Below are 21,289 nucleotides of genomic sequence, written 5' to 3'. Positions count from 1 at the left end.
GCGACCTGCAGGTTGTATTGGGTTTGGGGAATATGGGACTTTTTCTAGCTTTTTTATTCAATTCTTTTCTTGGAGACAGGGGGGCCAAAAGGCCCAATTCTGCCACGTCACATTTTTTTCTAATGGTGTTAATCGTGTGAGATTAATAATGTGATATTTTAATAAATTAAAATTTTAAGGATATAGAAATAGCAATTTTTCGGTTTATCTCCTTTTTTATATATTTTTTAGATCATGTGACGACTGGGAAAAGTGTGTTTTTTTTTTTACTTTTAAATTTGTATTTAGTTTTATACTAATTTAAAAAAAAAATATCTTCATTTTATTTTTATTTTACTTATTTTTATTTTTTTTTAAATTACCCTGAGAGGGACTTGAACTTGGAATCGTTAAATCGCTTAAACAATATAATGCAATACTATCTTGCGGTATACCATATTTTAACAGACTGCCTATTAAAAACCGGCCACAGAAACGTCTTTAATAGGTAGGCGATCATGGCAGTCCTGTGAGTCTTCAGAAGGCTGCCGTGATACCCAGACGGCACACCCGCAATCATAATACAGATGTGAACCCTACAGGTAATATACAGTACTACAGCTCTATACTCCTCGATCCTGCAGATGACTAGCCTCAAAACCCAAATCAAAAAAAGGGTGGCCCTCTTTAAGAAATGCCTCACCATGGCTTCCATCCGAGCCCTGCGCTCTTCCTCCTCCTTCTTTTTCCTCATGTTCTCCAGATCTTGCTTGGCCTCAGAAAACGACTGCAGAAAAGTATCAAATATGCCGAAAAACTCATCCGGCTGCATTTTACCCTCCAATTCTCCGAAATGTTTCATTGCTTTGGCAAACTGAAGAGATGGAAAGAATGGAGACGATCAGAGGCAGCAAATATTGGTACAGACGGCTAGAATATGGACTATCCAGTCACATCGAAAGCTGCATTAAATTCTAAGACTTCGGACGATGCTGGCAGACACCATTAGAAAACAGCTCTGGATGTGAATAGTGAACAGGTCACCGAGCAACTCGATCACAAATATCGCCTACTGATTCAGTGACTATGTAGAGCACAGGTGTCAAACACAAGGTCCACGGGCCGAATATGGCCCGCTGCCTCATTTTATGTGGCCCACTGGTCGTGCAGCATTCTACTTGCCCAGCATGCAGGTCTTGTTCGGTGGTGGCAGTGCAGTCTGCCCGCTGACCTCTCCACCCAGTGTCTGTGTGTGCCGACCTGTACGCCGCGCAGACACCAAGGGAAGAGGTCACTAGTCACCGACTACACTGCTGTGAACTGACCGCTGCTGGCTGGGTGAGTGGGATGCTGCCCTGCCCGAGGCCAATAGGGATGTCCTATTAATACTGGGAATACTACAGGGGTCACTATTACTACTGGGGACAATATGGGGGTCACTATTACAACTGGGCATACTATAGGGGGCACTATTACTACTGGCGCCACTATGGGGAAACTATTACTACTGGGCCACTATAGGGAACACTATTACTACTGGGGCCACTATGGTGGTCACTATTACTACTGGGAATACTACAGGGGTCACTATTACTACTGGGAATACTATAGGGGGCACTATTACTACTGGGGCCACTATGGTGGTCACTGTTACTACTGGGAATACTACAGGGGGCACTATTACTACTGGGGCCACTATGTTGGTCACTATTACTACTGGGAATACTATAGGGGGTACTATTACTACTGGGGCCACTATGGTGGCCACTATTACTACTGGGAATACTACAGGGGTCACTATTACTACTGGGGCCACTTTTGGGGTCCCTATTACTACTGTGACTATAATAGGGGTTACTATTACTACTGGGGACAGTATGGGGGAACTATTATTACTGGGGTCACTATTACAACTGCGGCCACTATGGGAGTCACTATTAGGGCTTGTTCACACAAGTGTAAATATATATGGTCGTGCAAATACGTGTATTTGTGCGACAAAAATCCTTTTACCTGCTTTTTTTTAGCCATTCTGGCATGGTTTTATGTGCTCAGCTACGCACAGACATACAGTGACGGCACAGGCTCCCTGTGTATTTGCACAACCCATAAATTGCAATCCCCTATTGCGGTGCGTAATACACACCAAAATGGGTCACGCCACGTATTTTTGTCGCATAATCACATAAGTGTATATTTTCACGCAATATACGAACAGACCCAAATGGGTTCTATTCATTGAGTATTAAGTGCGCAAAAATTGCGCACATACTATGCTGGGCAAATACACATGCAACTACGCCTGCCGCTACGGAGCGTAGTTATACATTAAGAAGGTAAAACTCCAGGCTATTCCAGAGGGCCCTGACCTATCTTTTCTTGCCCGTACTACTTAAGCGTGAGAATCCAGATAGTGGAAACAATGGTTTGGTTATGCGGCCATGATTATCACAGCCGCATAACGAAACAAAATCACGCCAATTTCTTTAAGCCCTTTCAGTTACAATCGGCACTCCCAAGACAGCCGTAAGGCTGATGTGGCCCCCGGTGAAAAGGAGATTGACACCCCTGGTGTAGAGTAAGGCCTGCTGTACTGCATTGTGGGAGAAATAGTGACTGCACTGTAGAGAAATATAGAACATCAGCCACTCTCTCTGATCCAGAGTGCAAATCTCAGCTAGCAGAAATCTAAATGCAGCTTTGGATGTGAGTGGAGACAAGATGTAACCCCTATCTGTTCTACACAGAGTAGTTTCTGCAAAGATTCCTCTATGATCCATGATAGACAACAGGCTGGACCACCACTGATGGAGGTCTAACAGCTCTGCTGGGGTCACATCTCAGGTCTCCTCACTCACTTGTGAAGCAGACGGATGAGCTTCTAACACCAAATAAGAGGCGACATGTAAATATTAGACTGGAATCTAAATCCACTTGGCGAGAGCGGCGCGATCATCAGTGTTTATAGTGGCGAATACGAAGAAAGAAATCTCCAGAGCGGATGATCTCACCAGGAATTATTATTATTAAAGGGAAAGGACATATGAGGAAGCTTCTGTACCAACCGGAGGAAAGCAGCTCAGAGAGCGCGGTATTATAGTAGTTATATTCTTGTACATAGGGGGCAGTTTTATAGTAGCTATATTCTTGTACATAGGGGGCAGTATTATAGTAGTTATATTCTTGTACATAGGGGGCAGTATTATAGTAGTTATATTCTTGTACATAGGGGGCAGTATTATAGTAGTTATATTCTTGTACATAGGGGGCAGTATTATAGTAGTTATATTCTTGTACATAGGGGGCAGTATTATAGTAGTTATATTCTTGTACATAGGGGGCAGTATTATAGTAGTTATATTCTTGTACATAGGGAGCAGTATTATAGTAGTTATATTCTTGTACATAGGGGGCAGTATTACAGTAGTTATATTCTTGTACATAGGGGACAGTATTATAGTAGTTATATTACTGTACATAGGGGGCAGTATTATAGTAGTTATATTCTTGTACATAGGAGCAGTATTGTAGTAGTTATATTCTTGTACATAGGGGGCAGTATTATAGTAGTTATATTCTTGTACATAGGGAGCAGTATTATAGTAGTTATATTCTTGTACATAGGAGCAGTATTGTAGTAGTTATATTCTTGTACATAGGGGGCAGTATTATAGTAGTTATATTCTTGTACATAGGGAGCAGTATTATAGTAGTTATATTCTTGTACATAGGGAGCAGTATTATAGTAGTTATATTCTTGTACATAGGGGGCAGTATTATAGTAGTTATATTCTTGTACATAGGAGCAGTATTGTAGTAGTTATATTCTTGTACATAGGGGGCAGTATTATAGTAGTTATATTCTTGTACATAGGGGGCAGTATTATAGCAGTTATATTCTTGGACATAGAGGGCAGTATTATAGTAGTTATATTCTTATAGATAGGGGGCAGTATTATAGTAGTTATATTCTTGTACATAGAAGGCAGTATTATAGTAGTTATATTCTTGTACATAGAGGGCAGTATTATAGTAGTTATATTCTTGTACATAGGGGACAGTATTATAGTAGTTATATTCTTGTACATAGGGAGCAGTATTATAGTAATTATATTATTGTACATAGAGGGCAGTATTATAGTACTTATATTCTTGTACACTTATATTCTTGTACATAGGGGGCAGTATTATAGTAGTTATATTCTTGTACATAGGGGGCAGTATTATAGCAGTTATATTCTTGGACATAGAGGGCAGTATTATAGTAGTTATATTCTTGTACATAGGGGCAGTATTATAGTAGTTATATTCTTGTACATAGGAGCAGTATTACAGTAGTTATATTCTTATACATAGGGGGCAGTATTATAGTAGATATAATCTTGTACATAGGGGGCAGTATTATAGTAGTTATATTCTTGTACATAGGGGGCAGTATTATAGTAGTTATATTCTTGTACATAGGAGGCAGTATTATAGTAGTTATATTCTTGTACATAGGAGCAGTATTATAGTAGATATATTCTTGTACATAGGAGGCAGTATTATAGTAGTTACATTCTTGTACATAGGGGGCAGTATTATAGTAGTTATATTCTTGTACATAGGAGGCAGTATTATAGTAGTTATATTCTTGTACATAGGGGGCAGTATTATAGTAGTTACATTCTTGTACATAGGGGGCAGTATTATAGCAGTTATATTCTTGTACATAGGAGGCAGTATTATAGTAGTTATATTCTTGTACATAGGGGGCAGTATTATAGTAGTTATATTCTTGTACATAGGGGGCAGTATTATAGTAGTTATATTCTTGTACATAGGAGCAGTATTATAGTAGTTATATTCTTGTACACAGGGAGCAGTATTATAGTAGTTATATTCTTGTACATAGGAGGCAGTATTATAGTAGTTATATTCTTGTACATAGGAGCAGTATTATAGTAGTTATATTCTTGTACATAGGAGCAGTATTATAGTAGATATATTCTTGTACATAGGAGCAGTATTATAGTAGTTACATTCTTGTACATAGGGGGCAGTATTATAGTAGTTATATTCTTGTACATAGGGGGCAGTATTATAGTAGTTATATTCTTGTACATAGGAGCAGTATTATAGTAGTTATATTCTTGTACACAGGGAGCAGTATTCTAATAGTTATATTCTTGTACATAGAGGGTAGTATTATACTAGTTATATGTTTTACATAGGGTACAGTATTCCAGGCTATCAGTTGCAAGGAAACAAAGCAAAATAGCTGTGTCCCTAAATAACACTGATGTTATGTAGCTGAGGTTTAAGATGTCAGCGAGAACAAGCATTCTTCAAAGCCATGATCCTCAGCTACGACTTCAGGTTTTCCACTATGGAGAATATTTCTTTACTCTGCAGATTGTTAATTTATTATGATCTTGCTTCTTCCAAGTTATACAGTAATTGGCTCAAACATTGTATTTCTTCAGCAAACAAGTCAGTAGCGGTATGATAGCCGAGGCACCTGGCGGCATATGTCTTCCTCACACCTCAGCATTAAGTCATCTGCTTCCTGATTGGCTGATCTGACAGGATGTGAATATTTTTCAGAGCCCCCTGATTGGCTTCAGTGATGTCTGTAAAGAAGCTTTACGAGCTGTCTGCTGTCAGATTGCCTGCTCAGGACATTTATGAGATGCTCCGTACAGACGCAATGTTATTAATGGGATGAGTCTGAATTTTTCTTTCATAAATGTAGAATTTTATTGGTCTCTGCTCCAGTTTCCAGGAATCCAGGACCACCCAGCATGGATCTTAAAGGGAATCTGCCACTGAGAAAGGCTCCTTTAAATTTTATCATCTATAAAATGCTGACCCGCCCCTGAGGAGCTGAGAGCGGGACCAAGTGGAAATACTATACAGCCCACAAGCAAATAAGCCCTCAATGCCAGGCAGCAGCAGGATGAGGCCTTACAGTACACCTCCAGTGTAGCAGTATCTACATCATTCTTATGTTTAGTCCCCCATTTGCTAATGGGGGGATATTTGATCATTGCATGTCATGAGCTAGGTGTGAGTTCATTACACTCATTACTTTACCTCACTAGTTTTATAGATGCATTAAATGCTCTTTAAAGGGCCAGCCACCCTATAGTAAGCAGCTTATAATAGTGCAGGAGCAGTTTAAGAGGAGCGGCTGATATCCGTTACACATATGGATATTTCTGGAGGGTCTCAGCATTGGGGATATGTTGCATATAGCACTGATCATGTTGGGTACGGAGCCTTTTGCATTTCCTGTCTTTCCTCTTATTGACAAATGCTACAATCAGCCTCTCTCTAATGCAATATGGCTGATAACAGGGAACAATGAATCAGATTCACCAGACTATGGTTAACTTTAACATATGATTGGTAACAGAAAGCAGTGGATTATATTTTCAGGTCAGTTTCTGCTCAATTTGAAATGAATGATAATAGGAAACAATGAACTGCATTTATCTGTACTACAGTCAGCATTTCCCAAGTGGCTGATAACAGCGAATAATATATTATATTCACCTGTTCTACAGTGTCTCTACACATCCTGAAATGGTTGATAACAGTAAGCAGCAGATTGAATTGACCTGCCCTGCAATCGGCCCTGATAATTGATAACTGGTAGCAAAAGATCTACAGTCAGTCTCTGCACACCTTGACATTGGCTGATAACTCCGAGCAATATAGAGAAAAGGTGAATGTAGCGTCCCTTTAAGACAAAATATCAGGGCAACCAGCCAGGTGAGATCACCCCAGTGATTCCCCCTCTGTAGTGCTGGATGCCAGGACAAAACCCGCAGACCCCGGAGACCTCGCTCGTCAGTCGCAGCGCCAGAACTCGCACTCACTAAAGACTCCGCTTACTGGGAGGATTATGGAGGTTAACATGTACAATAAACATTCATCCTGCAGGAACGCGCCGTCCCCGAGATTCTCCAGGATCGCAGCCTGTAATCAGCGAGATACGCTGCGGGATAAAAAAAAACACTACATCCCCTCATTAAACCGCGCTCGCCCTCCTCACCGCAAGGGCCCCATGGATCCCTGCCATCAATGAGGCAACGGATGCACCCAATGCGATAAACTAGCATCTCCCCATCCAGGCAGGGCCTACTGTATAGCACGTTCATCCTGAGCAGCCTATTTCATGAATATAATGCAAGAGCTTCTGTGAATACTGACACAGCAAAGTGGAAGAGTAAGGGCTCATTCACACGGGCCAATTACATGCGAGATGTGTTTCTGCACTGCATGATAGCAGATTTCTGTACTATTCAGGCCGCATGGAAATCCGAGCGGCAACTAATATGGGCACTAAACTGAAGATGAAGGGAATTTAAAAGGAAATTCTCAAAGGAGGACAGGTAACGACCGCAGGATTGGGAAAGCAGCTCTGGATGCATAGAGCTTGGGAGTTTGTGTCAGTCTTCACTGCTGTTTTGGAATTTTATGCCCAGTCAGAAGCAAATTTACATATTCTTTAATGTCTACAGAGGAGGAGAGCTCTTGGATGTATTAGGCCCCATTCACATCTGTATCGGAGGTCGCATTGGGAACCTCCGGCGGGATCTGCCAGAAAATTCTGGATGAAAAACCGCAGCATGCAGTGCTAATTCGTCCAATAAAATGTCATTTGGAATACTGGAAGCTGGACGGACCCCCATTGTAGTCAGTGGGGTCCGTACAGTGCTGTTTCGCTCTGGCATGTGCCAATCTGGTGGTTATGGTATTTTTGTTGTTCGTCTCAGAACAACGGCAATAAGCAGGAGCCCGAGGTGCAGATGTGAATGGGGTCTAAGGGCTCATTCACACAAGCGTATTTTATATTTGTCAACATAAACACCATTAATTTCCATTGGTGGCGCTGTTGCACTAGAATATATGGAAAAATGCGCTGCCAATGGTGGTTGTAAGCAGTACTGCAAGTTATAAAATATTAATAATATAGAGTTGTAATAAGACGTAAAGGAGGAATCTTCTAGAATAGACAGACTCCTTGTAAGAAGCCCTGAACAGCACGTTATAAAACTAAGCAATTTACACAGGATGCTGCACTTGCCCTTTAAGGGACTTTTGACACAGACGGAATTATTCCACCAGGCTGCACAGCAAGACACAGAGCTCCAGAATTCTGCGCCAAAATCCACAGATCTAACTGCAGATTTTAATATGGAATTGCAGGCAGATTTAGGCCATTCTCAAATCCCGCATCAAAATCCGCAGGTAGCCTGCAGATTTTAGTGCAGAGTTTACCGCGGCTTGCGGTGCGCCCTGCGGATTTAATTCTGTCCATGTGAAAGGCCCCTGAGGACATGCGAGTTCTAGGTGTCTTAGGCATGTAGCACAAGCAGATTTCGGGGGTCCGGATTTTGGTTATGCGATCAATCTGCTAGAAATCACTAATTTTGTTTGTTCCCTATCAAGATTTTATTTTGGAAATGTCGCAGCTCGCTGTTTTCTAATGACTCCATTTATAGAATAAAAGGTCCCACAACACGGGGGCCCCCAGGCGCAGCGCTCTCTGATCTGTGCATCTCGGCAGTAAAACAATCAGTCTATTTAAAAGAGAGGGATGCCTCCCGGAGACGATCGCCAGGAGATCCGGCCGTGTTATTTTCATATCTGTACAGACCGAGTCAGCGGGAAATATTACATTATTTAAAGGGGGGGGGGGGGGGTCATGCGGCTCAAGGCAACACACTAAAGGCACAGATCCATTTATAGCAACATTTTACATAATAAATCAGCATAAAATGCTGAGCAAATTGTCAAATACTCCAATCACATCCAAAGTTGCGTCCAAAACATTGCAGGTTGTCCACGGAAACAGACCGTGGCTTATATACATATTTTACTTAATTGAACTCAGTCAATAGAGAACTGTATTAGTTGGCAACTATCAGGACTGTGAATGCAGCTCTGGATGTAACTGGAGTATAAGACATGATCAGGATCAGGTTTACAGAGATTCCTCAGCCTGTGCTGAGGTCCATACTGTGGGTCACAGTAGCTTCTACTGTACCTTATCCCGGGCCTCACTCAAAAGGTCTTCCAGCTCGGAGAAGCTGAAGCTGGCCACTGTGATGAAGTCACTCATAACCGGCACAAAGCGGTCCTCCGGATCCCTGTAGTGGCGCTTCTGATACTCCAGTTCCTGAAAATGATTAAATACCTAATATGAGAATATGAGCATCAGCAACAAATCACTGACAACATACCTGTAGTATTGCATTCTGGGAGATGTAGTGTTCTATATGTATCAGATGTCAGTATAGTGCTGGGGGTAGAGGAGCACAAAGGATTCTTGAGCGGACAAAGCGGTATGGAGGAGAGGGACAAAGGGTGTGGAGGAGAGGGACAGAGGGGTCTGGAGGACTTAAACTCTGTTAATCTTCTTTATTGCATTTTTAACTATTATTAAAAACACATTAAAAAACTGCGAGCAGCATTACAAAACCCCAAGAAGATGTACAGGTTAAGATAGATAGATAGACAAATTAGATAGACAGGATAGATCAGACAGATAGATAGATAGATAGATAGATAGATAGATAGATAGATAGATAGATAGATAGATAGATAGATAGATAGATATGAGATAGATAGATAGATAGATAGATAGATAGATAGATAGATAGATAGATAGATAGATGATAAATAGATAGATGATAAATAGATAGATAGAGACAGAGGGGTCTGTGGCAGAGGGACATAGGGGTCTGTGGGAGAAGGACAGAGGGGTCTGTGGGAGAAGGACAGAGGGGTCTGTGAGAGGACAGAGGGGTCTGTGAGAGGACAGAGGGGTCTGTGAGAGGACAGAGGGGTCTGTGGGAGAAGGACAGAGGGGTCTGTGGGAGAAGGACAGAGGGGTCTGTGGGAGAAGGACAGAGGGGTCTGTGGGAGAAGGACAGGGGTCTGTGGGAGAAGGACAGGGGTCTGTGGGAGAAGGACAGGGGTCTGTGGGAGAAGGACAGAGGGGTCTGTGGGAGAAGGACAGAGGGGTCTGTGGGAGAAGGACAGAGGGGTCTGTGGGAGAAGGACAGAGGGGTCTGTGAGAGAAGGACAGATGGGTCTGTGAGAGAAGGACAGAGGGGTCTGTGGGAGAAGGACAGAGGGGTCTGTGGGAGAAGGACAGAGGGGTCTGTGAGAGAAGGACAGAGGGGGTCTGTGAGAGAAGGACAGAGGGGGTCTGTGAGAGAAGGACAGAGGGGTCTGTGAGAGAAGGAGAGAGGGGTCTGTGGGAGAAGGACACAGGGGTCTGTGGGAGAAGGACACAGGGGTCTGTGGGAGAAGGACACAGGGGTCTGTGGGAGAAGGACAGAGGGGGTCTGTGGGAGAAGGACAGAGGGGTTTGTGGGAGGACAGAGGGGTCTGTGGGAGAAGGACAGAGGGGTCTGTGAGAGGACAGAGGGGTCTGTGAGAGGACAGAGGGGTCTGTGGGAGAAGGATAGAGGGGTCTGTGGGAGAAGGACAGAGGGGTCTGTGGGAGAAGGACAGAGGGGTCTGTGGGAGAAGGACAGAGGGGTCTGTGGGAGAAGGACAGAGGGGTCTGTGAGAGAAGGACAGAGGGGTCTGTGAGAGAAGGACAGAGGGGTCTGTGAGAGAAGGACAGAGGGGTCTGTGGGAGAAGGACAGAGGGGTCTGTGGGAGAAGGACAGAGGGGTCTGTGGGAGAAGGACAGAGGGGTCTGTGGGAGAAGGACAGAGGGGTCTGTGAGAGAAGGACAGAGGGGTCTGTGAGAGAAGGAGAGAGGGGTCTGTGGGAGAAGGACAGAGGGGTCTGTGGGAGAAGGACAGAGGGGTCTGTGAGAGAAGGACAGAGGGGTCTGTGAGAGAAGGACAGAGGGGTCTGTGAGAGAAGGAGAGAGGGGTCTGTGGGAGAAGGACAGAGGGGTCTGTGGGAGAAGGACACAGGGGTCTGTGGGAGAAGGACACAGGGGTCTGTGGGAGAAGGACACAGGGGTCTGTGGGAGAAGGACAGAGGGGGTCTGTGGGAGAAGGACAGAGGGGGTCTGTGGGAGAAGGACAGAGGGGGTCTGTGGGAGAAGGACAGAGGGGGTCTGTGGGAGAAGGACAGAGGGGGTCTGTGGGAGGACAGAGGGGGTCTGTGGGAGAAGGACAGAGGGGGTCTGTGGGAGAGGGACACAGGGGGTCTGTGGGAGAGGGACACAGGGGTCTAAGGGAGAAGGACACAGGGGTCTGTGGGAGATGGACAGAGGGTTCTGGAGGAGATGGACAGAGGGGGTCTGTGGGAGAAGGACAGAGGGGGTCTGTGGGAGAAGGACAGAGGGGGTCTGTGGGAGAAGGACAGAGGGTTCTGGAGGAGATGGACAGAGGAGGTCTGTGGGAGAAGGACAGAGGGGGTCTGTGGGAGAAGGACAGAGGGGGTCTGTGAGAGAAGGACAGAGGGGTCTGTGAGAGAAGGACAGAGGGGTCTGTGAGAGAAGGACAGAGGGGTCTGTGAGAGAGGGACAGAGGGGTCTGGAGGGGCCTTATAGTGGACTCACAGCCTCAGTTATGTCCATCATTTTTCAGCTGCTATAGCTGAATAAGCCATCTGACTCTCCTCGCACTGCTGGGCTCACAGCGCCCCTCAATGACACAGCGAGGCTGGAGGAATCCATGCCCTCTGGATAGGGCCTTTACATACCAGGTCAGTTGTGGTCTGAGAATCAAGAGATTTATGGCCTCTATGACAGCAGGGAGTAGTACTGTAGCAGCAGGCCTGAGTTTGGCATTGGTGCTGTTACATAGGACTGCAGATAACATCTAAGTACAGAGAGTTTCGGAGCACAAATGGCAGTTCCTCTTCAGGAGGATCTCTCACGGGCAGCCCCCCCCCCTTTATTCCTATCAACTCTCCTCCAATCGTATTTCTCTGTAGGAGTCTCGCTTCGTGTAATTCCTATTTTCTCAGAAGTCTCCTGTAATAACTCGGGGTAAAGTTTCAGGTCTTTGCCGTCAATGTGGTTGAGCGGATGATATCGCTGTCCAGTTCCCAGCCCAGTCCACCACAAGAAGACTCATCATTCCTGGAGAAGCTTCAGAAGACGCCTCTGATCTCCGGACGTTACATGCGGCTGCCATATTTGTTTTAACGGCTCCTGTTAAGCAGCTGAACAGTTTCTAAGTCACAGTCTTGGCTCATATATCCAAATATTCCACATATCCTCGTTGTAATTTATAAGGCCACAAGTGGAGTAAATCCACAAGACTGACGGGAAAACCTCGGCGTCCGGGAGCCCCACGGATGCCGCATTGTTACTGGACGGAAACCATTTAAGAACACTATATTCTTCTTATCACTTCACTTTCTCGTTTTGTGTACTGCAGATTTTTCTTCTATGGAAAGGTCTTATTGCTCTGTCCAACCAAAGTATTCTGATTCATACATTCAATGCAAACACAGCAGTACAGACTGACACAGTCGTGGGATAACGGGAGCAGGAGGGAGGACTTCTGCATGACAGGATGCAGGAGTCTGGAGGAGGACAGAAGAGTCTGAAGAGGGACATGTGGATATGTATGTAATTCAGGGTGCACAAGAGGTGAACCAACTCCAAATCTGCAAAGTGGAGCCACCAAAATGCCCCCCATGAAACTAATTAGTGAGGCAAGTGCTTTTAGGTTCTTCCTAGTAGCACCCCAGGGTTTACTCCATGACCCCTGTACCCCAAGAGTAGGCTCAGAGGGTTGAATCCAACCTTTGTACTTTGCCGCAAAATTCTGTCACATATTTTGCCGCGGATTCACATGCGGATTAGCCCGCTGAATGGGCAAAATCCAAGTGTGGGATGTCTCACTGGGGATCAGCCATGAATTGTGTTAGAAAATCTGTACACGGATTTTGTCCATTCGCAGGGCTAAATCCACGGCAAAATAATCTGGCGAAACCCGCCGCTTCCGCTGTGTGAACATAGCTTAAACCAAAGGATAAAAGGTGAGGTGTAACTCACAGACTCCACGGCGCGCAGCCCGTTCTTTATATTGTGCACTTCCTTCTCCAACTCCACCAAGCTAAAAAGAAAAACAACAATCATCACCTCGTATACAAGATCTGACATATATATACCTGCACATACTATAAACAAGGCCTGAGGTATAGAACCGCACATATTAAATACAGGGCCTGACGTATAGAACCACACATGCTATATACAAGGCCTGATGTCTATAGGATGTGCAGTTCTATACAAGGTCTGACATATAGAACTGCACATACTATATACAAGGCATGACGTATAGAACCGCACATACTATATACAAGGCCTGATGTATAGAACTGCACATACTATATACAAGGCATGACGTATAGAACCGCACATACTATATACAAGGCCTGATGTATAGAACTGCACATACTATATACAAGGCCTGATGTATAGAACTGCACATACTATATACAAGACCTGATGTATAGAACTGCACATACTATATACAAGGTCTGACATATACAACTGCACATACTATATACAAGGTCTGACATATAGAACTGCACATACTATATACAAGGCCTGATGTATAGAACTGCACATACTATATACAAGGCCTGACGTATAGAACCACACATACTATAAAGAAGGACTGATGTATAAAACTGCACATGCTATATACAAGGCCTGATGTATAGAGCTGCACATCCTATAGACAAGGCCTGACATATAGAACTGCACATACTATATAAAAGGCCTGATGTATAGAACCACACATACTATAAACAAGGCCTGACATATAGAACTGCACATACTATATACAAGGCCTGACGTTTAGAACCGCACATACTATATACAAGGCCTGACGTTTAGAACCGCACATACTATATACAAGGCCTGACGTATAGAACCGTATATATTGTATAGAAGACTTGACGTTTAGAACTTCACATACTGTATACAAGGCCTGACGTATAGAACCACACATACTATATACAAGACCTGACATATAGAACCACACGTATTGTATATAATACCTGATGTATAGAACCACACATACTATATACAAGACCTGACATATAGAACCGCATATACTATAGACAAGGCCTGATGTATACAACTGTAGAGAACCACACACATTGTACACAAGTCCTAATGCTCTGTATATAACCACTCGGTATAGAAGACCTGATGTACAATCCCAATTCCAGAAAAGTTGGAACACTGTGTAAAATGCTAAGAAATGTAAAGAAAAAAAGAATGTAATGATTTGGAAATCTCATCTAACCACATATTATTCACAATAGAACACATCAGAAGGGGGAGGGAGACAATCCTTAATCTCGTAAAAAAAATACTAATTTAGAAATTGATGGCAGCAACACATTTCAAAAATATTGGGGTGGGGCCGTGTCTACCATTGTGTAGCATCCCCTCTTCTCCTTACAAAAATCTGTAAACATCTGGGAGGCGAGGAGACCGATTGCTGGAGTTTGGGGAGAGGAATGTTGTCCCATTCTTGTCTGATGGAGGATCCTGGCTGATCAGCAGTCCTCGGTCGTCTTTGCTGGATTTTTCTGTTTCATAATATGCCACAATGTTCTATTTGTTAAAGGTGCGGACCGCAGGCCATGCGGTGATTTGCATTACAGAATCATACCTGTTTTTAATGCGGTGCCGCCTGAGGGCCGTAGATCTCGAGCATCCAATATTCACTCTCAGCCCTGTCCCTTGTGCACATTCATTTTTCCAGCTATACTGAATCTTTTGATATTGTGTACTCTAGATGGCGGGATATTCAAAGTCTTCACAACTTTACATGTTTTCTGAAATTGCTCCACCATTTTTAGACACAGTGTCTCACAGATTGGTGACCTCTGACCATCTTTGCTTCTGAGAGACTCTGCCTCTCTAACATGTTATTTTTATACAGTCATGTGACTTAGTACAAAATTAACCCTCCAGCTATTTTTTCATTAGTACCACTTCCTTTTCCTGCCTCTTGTTACCCCGGTCTCAACTTTTTTGAAATGTGTTGCTGCCATTAAATTCTAAATGAGATTTTTTTTTTTTAATTAAATGGAAAATTGTCTCCCCTCCCCCCTCTGACACTTTTATGTTCTACTATGAATAAAATATGGATAGATGAGATTTCCAAATCATTGCATTCTTTTTTTCTTTATATTTACTTACATTTTACTCAACATCTCAACTTTTTTGGAATCAAAGTTATATATAACCCCACATACTGTATACAAAGCACGATATATATATAGAACTGCACACACTATTTATAAGACCTGACGTATGGAACTGCATCATGCAGCAGAAAACAGGTCTGTGCAGCCTGGAGAGGCAGTCTACTGTGCTGCTGATAGGAAAAGCTTCCTGTGACCACGTCAAGAACATGTATGGAAATAGTGGTCACTCAGACAGGGCAATATGTGATGAACCACATGATCCAGAGAATGCTCAGCACCAGTATGTCCTACTGATTAGACTGAGACTGTGGTGGAGTTCTCCTTTAAGACTCCTGCAGGACATCTGGAAGGACGTTGTCCTCTTACTAAGTCCACAGAGCTCATTCCTGGCTCGCACCTCTACCATTATTTTTGGACACTGGCACCAAGAACGCCAGCTCTTCTATTGCACTCTTATGTTATCATTTTACGACCTGGCAGGGTCAGTGGAGACCGGTCTCAGACTGACCCCACAAGGTGAGATATGAAAGCCCTCGTACGAAAAGACCAACTGGAACATTTCACTTGGCAGAACGGCCACGTCCAGAACAAGAAAACACGAGCGGCCGGCGCTGAGGTCACGGCTTAATTAAGACAAACGACCTGGTATTTCATTCACCACATCAGAAGTCTTGAGGATCTGAGCTACATATGGGTTGAGGTTGACTTACTTGACTTTTGCGGCCTCGGAGAGGTGCTCGAGCTCATCCTGGATGCTCAGGATGTCGGGGTACGTCTTCTCAAATATCATAATCAAGTAGTGCAAGAGGGTGATGTTCCTGAAAGAGGAGGAAACCAAAAAATATATACAAGGAGCGTTCTACCAGTGATCACATGACATCTGTGGGAGGAGCTAACAGTGTATCAAAAGTATTTACCCCCAGGGTGTATTTAATTAGAAAAGACTAGTTTAAAGGGGATGTCCAGGTGTAGGTGATTTTTTAAACATAGGTTAAAATGTATTAAAAAAAGATAAAATCAGCTGCACTTTTCAAATTCTCTTTCGCGGCGATTGATCGCTGCAGCTCCTGCGATCGCTCCACTCCACCAGCTACCACCTGACCGCTGCAGCCAATCAGAAGCTTCAGCGGTCACATACTGTTCTCCTGGCATCATGGATCCCACCATCTGAGCTGTGATGCCAGAAGAACGGCACATGACCGCTGCGGCTTCTGATTGGCTGCAGCGGTCAGGTGATAGCCATTTTTAAACAAAGACTGGGAGGACCGTGGGAGCTGCAGCGCTAGATCACCGGGAAAATGAACAGGCGAGCACGGCTGCTTTTATTATAAGGCTATAGATAACTCTGGTCAAGTAACATTGCAAATAACGATTGTACACGTGGTCATATTGCAACATACAACCTGCCATGACTGTGGCACAACAGGCGCAAGGAATCTGAAACCGCTGGAGTTTTGGTTGCAGGTTGCAAACGACTTTGCTGACATAGACTTCAATGGAAGTCGTGTGCAATATGTCTGCAATTTCTTCACCTGGTGAATTCGATCAGGGGACATGAAGATGACAGATTACATTGTGAGCTGTGACCAAATGGGACACAGCAGTTGTAAAAGATAAATAAAAACTGCTCGATCTTTGCTAACAAATCACATGCATCACTGCCATCGTAGACTTCAACTAACTTTTTTTTAACAGCCAGATCACAGCTCTAAAACAGTTGCGAGACAGCAGGTAGAACTTCTCTAAGACTTGCTGCTGCATGAGGAAAGTCGCCATAAGCGAAACTGCGTGTGATGCAGCCATCACAGCCTAAAAAAACACGAAAAAACGCACACTGCAAATTTGGACGCAAGCTGCATACAAGTTGCACACATATTTTGGTCCAGCAACTTGATATCACACAACCAAAGTCGCCATTAGGCCTCATGTCCACGGCACACGTGGATTTCTGCCGCGGAAGACCTGCTTGTCAGTGCAGCAATTATTTTTAAATGCTTGCCGGCGATCACAGATTCGATTTTTTTTCTGTGCGGATCGTCCGCACAGAAAATAAACACAAACCCAACGTGCCTGCCTTCCCCCTCCTCCCCACCTGCCTGCTCGGTCTTCAAGCAGCCAGAGCAACAAATCTGCAATGCATCCGCAATTGAATTGCGGATCGCTCGCTTCCATAGAGATCTATGGAGCCCGTCCGCACGGAATCTGCTGTGAAATGGAGCATGCTGTTATTTCTTTTCCGCACGTGGCATCTGCAAATGAAATCCACAGGTGTTAATCGAACTGCAGACCCCCCATGCTTCCCTGTAGGCGGCTGGAACTGTGGATCATCCACGCGGGGGTCCTGTACAGATTCCGCAATTCAAATCCGCCCGGACATTGGGCCTTAGACTACAGCTAGATTACAGCATGTGTCGCATGACATCAATTCTTAGGGTATATTCACACAGCAGAGGCCAATGTAGCATTTTCAGAGCGGATTTCACTTCTAAAACGGTGTCAGAAAGCTGCGTGTTCCTGCCACATATTTGCCACGGATTTATTCACATTTGGATTTAACCCTGCCAATGGGCAAGATCCACTTGTGGAACTTCGGATGCATGCCCAAGTGGATCTGTGTGAAGAAGCGGAAAGCAATAATGAATTGAAAATTTTGCAAGCACTGACAGGGCTAAATCCGTGTCCAGATCCACAGCAAAATATGCTTTAGAATGGCCACAGATTTGTGCCACGGATTTAGAATCCATGCAGAAAAGGCCACTTGGAATTCCACCGTGTCAACATACGCTTAGATCCAAGTCGCATGACCATAAAATGTGTGTGTTTTGTCTATGACTTGCTGCCGTGCGCCTATTTTGGAGCTGCGATACTGATGTTAAATGTTGCTGTTAACGTGTCACAGGCGAGTCGCACGCGGTTCACATTGTTGTCTATGATGGAAAAGTCACATGCGACTTGCGAACAAAAATCCAACAGCTTTTAATTTTTTGTAACAGTTGAGTTGCAGTTGTGGGCGGCAGCATGTGGTGACGTGAGTCCGCGGCCGATCATTACTGGCGGTGTTGCAGTACAGCATTGCCATCTTCATGTCGCTGTGTAGCCACAGACTGAAAACTAACCCTTGACCAAAACTCTGGATCCCCGCCATTACTATGAGCATGGAGCAGCCAAATGGTTTCAAAAGTCCAAAGGGTGTGAAAATCTTAGCAAAGTAGAAATTGCAGAATCCCCCGAATCCCCTACCTGTCAATGCTGGATTTTGTATCAATGATCTTATTCAAACTTGCAACTTTGAAGCCAAACGCGTTTCCCCTCTGGCCTTTATTCATGTAGTTTCCGAAGGCCAAGACGACTTCAAGGAGCTGTTTTAATCGTTTGCTTCGGGATAGTTCCTTGCACGCCAGGAGCAGAGCTACAAGACAGGACAAACATCAGGTCAATGGCCGTACAAGGGTGCGCTCACATGCGGCGGGTTTTGGGGGAGATGTGCATTAACATACAGAGCATATATTGTACTGCGGATTCTGGTGAACGTCTGCACCAAAAGTTGTGTCAAAATCGGCACAATTTGGTGTAGATTTTCACTCAGATGCACAATAGATTTCTCCCTTTTAATTGAAAAGGTGACGCCTGCAGCAGATCCAGCCAATAATCTGCATTTGATGATTTTAATGCAGAATTTGACACGGATTTTAGTGCAGATTTTTCCACTGTAGAAAATCTGCAGCAATTCCGCTATGTGTGAATAAGGAAGATGGAACAGCTGTCTGTGTATGGTTGTCTGCCGTGGTTTCCTATTCCCAATCATTGTTTTACAGACTTGTTAAAGAGTTGATTTGAAGGAAAGCTGCCATCCAATAGGGGGCGCTGCAGAGGTTTTGTTCCATCTTCCTTATTTGCATATTACCCAGAGGAGCATAAATGGCCTTATAAGTCTTCTCACACCCCTTCTGGGTGCTCTCCTTGGGGAGAGACAATGCCCCCCTCGACCCACTCACCCCCTAGGTGTCTCCACACACTTTTGAGGTGCTCTCCTTAAGTAGAGACAACACCCCTCTTGAGCTACATGTGGAGCCACACTAAGTCTACGTTCACACAGCGGCTTTATAGCCAAGGAGTTTTGCATGCAGAATTGCAGCAGATACCTGCAGCTATTCCGCACATTTCTGCTGCAATTTTTGCCATGGATCCCCATGCAGATTTAAACCTGTAAATGGGCAAAATCTGTGTGGAATTCTGACAAGATTTGGTGCAGATTTGCTTGAAGAAGTAACAAATAAGAATTCTACAAGTAGATTTTGCCCATTGACAGAGCCAAGTCTGCATGTGGATCCACAGCGTAAACCACAGCAGAAGGGCCACGGTTTTACAGGAGGGCTCCATGCAGAAAATTCTCTAGCAGAATCTGCCATCTGCACATACATCAGGGTAGATTCTTCGCAGCGGACAAATCTACATAATTTGGCGCGGATTTCTATGTGGATCTGCAGTAAACTTCACCCCCTCAAATGAAGTTCTGAAATCTGCTGCAGGTCTACAAGGTTGTGGATTATGACGCAAAACACACCCTAAAACAGACACAGCAAAACTATCCATATTACTGGCTCTGCAGAACATTTCAGAACTTGGGCCCAGCATAGGCTTCATTGATATATCTTTCGAGTCAGTCCAAACCAGCACGGACCCCGGGTGGGTAGCGTAATTGATTCCTCAGGCCTCACCTTCGACCTTAGGCTTTGCCTCTGCTAGTCGCTCCGGGAACTTCTTCTTGAAGAACAGAGCCTGCAGCCTCTGCTGGTAGTGGTCGATCCTGGAGATAAGAGCGGGTGGGGGAAATTATCATACCCTTAATTACTGATGTGGCAGGATGAGATTTCATAAATACTGCCACCCAACCAGAGGTAGCCACCGTGCCTAGTAAGTATAGCGCACCTGCTCATCTCGTACAGGAAGCGGTCAGCCCTCGCCATGCGGTCAATCTCGTGTTTGTGCTCCTCCAGCAGGTCAATGTCACTCTTCTCCGGGATGAATTTCAAGAGCTGATGGGATAAAAGAAAAGTCAGTTCCGTGTCTTCCCATTATTGTCACCCATCATACTGCTGACATGTACCATAGCATAGTATATAACACTGACATCACATGACATTCCAGATGAGTGGACCTTGGATCACCCAGCTGTGATTAGTGACATCATTGGGCAGTGATTTCACCATCAGATTCATGTGGTCGGAGGTCTTGCAGGGCCTGTTGCTGGAGTCAGGGGGAAGGGGTCTTTGGACCCTCTTAGCGTTGGCAGGATTTACTGGCATAGCAGAATCTACAGTAGCTCAAGTCAGCATGTAAGGTGCTATTCATGCAATACTCAGTAGCATTCAGTTACTAAGGGCGTGAAAAAGTTAACCTACTGTAGTCGGGTCAGTACTGTAAATGTTGGAGCTTATCTAGGGGGGTGACGGAGGATGCTCATGTTTATGAGGGAAGGTGATATAAATGCTGATGTCCAATATGTAGTTAATGATGTTTATTACATGGCTGCTGAGGGTCACTGTACATTGCAATGGGTATTATGCAACTGATTTATGTAACAGTCTCCGTTGACAGTTTAGTCTGGGGTCTCTATAAGAGGGTCTAGTCTGAACTTTGGTTACAGGTTGTCTGGCCTAGAGCCTTTGTTTATTTCAAGGGTCTGATCTGAAGGCTCTATTTACTTTGAGGGTCTATATCTATTTTGGGGTGTGATGAAGGGGTTATATGTACTGTTTAGAGATGAGCGAACACCAAAATGCTCGGGTGCTCGTTACTCGGCACGAAATTTTCGCGATGCTCGAGGGTTCGTTTCGAGTAACGAACCCCATTGAAGTCAATGGGCGACCGGAGCATTTTTGTATATCGCCGATGCTCGCTAAGGTTTCCATTTGTGAAAATCTGGGCAATTCAAGAAAGTGATGGGAACGACACAGCAATGGATAGGGCAGGCGAGGGGCTACATGTTGGGCTGCATCTCAAGTTCCCAGGTCCCACTATTAAGCCACAATAGCGGCAAGAGTGGGCCCCCCCGCACTGTCAGCGTAAAGATCGTTCTCCTCTGGCACAGCTGTAACAGCCACTGGCGTACATATAGGGGGTGCTGGGGGTGCGGTTGCGACCCGGCCCCAGAGCCCCAGGG

The 21,289-nt window shown here is 44.5% G+C and overlaps 1 protein-coding gene across 3 annotated transcripts in view; it reads right to left on the bottom strand.

Annotated features, from left to right (window-relative positions):
• Positions 1-21,289, bottom strand: part of DAAM2 (dishevelled associated activator of morphogenesis 2) — a 211,451-nt gene that overhangs the window by 10,648 nt on the left and 179,514 nt on the right. For all 3 annotated transcript variants that reach the window (XM_066595315.1, XM_066595317.1, XM_066595318.1), the window contains 7 exons: positions 20,056-20,162; positions 19,845-19,933; positions 18,367-18,535; positions 15,837-15,944; positions 12,950-13,010; positions 9,017-9,148; positions 683-853 (listed from right to left, as the gene is read on the bottom strand). In XM_066595315.1, the coding sequence (XP_066451412.1) occupies positions 683-853; positions 9,017-9,148; positions 12,950-13,010; positions 15,837-15,944; positions 18,367-18,535; positions 19,845-19,933; positions 20,056-20,162 (837 nt within the window). The remainder of the gene's footprint in view (positions 1-682; positions 854-9,016; positions 9,149-12,949; positions 13,011-15,836; positions 15,945-18,366; positions 18,536-19,844; positions 19,934-20,055; positions 20,163-21,289) is intronic.

The sequence above is a fragment of the Eleutherodactylus coqui genome, chromosome 3 (assembly GCF_035609145.1).
Source record: "Eleutherodactylus coqui strain aEleCoq1 chromosome 3, aEleCoq1.hap1, whole genome shotgun sequence".
Classification (NCBI taxonomy): domain Eukaryota; kingdom Metazoa; phylum Chordata; class Amphibia; order Anura; family Eleutherodactylidae; genus Eleutherodactylus; species Eleutherodactylus coqui.
This window is presented reverse-complemented; position numbering and strand designations above follow the sequence as displayed.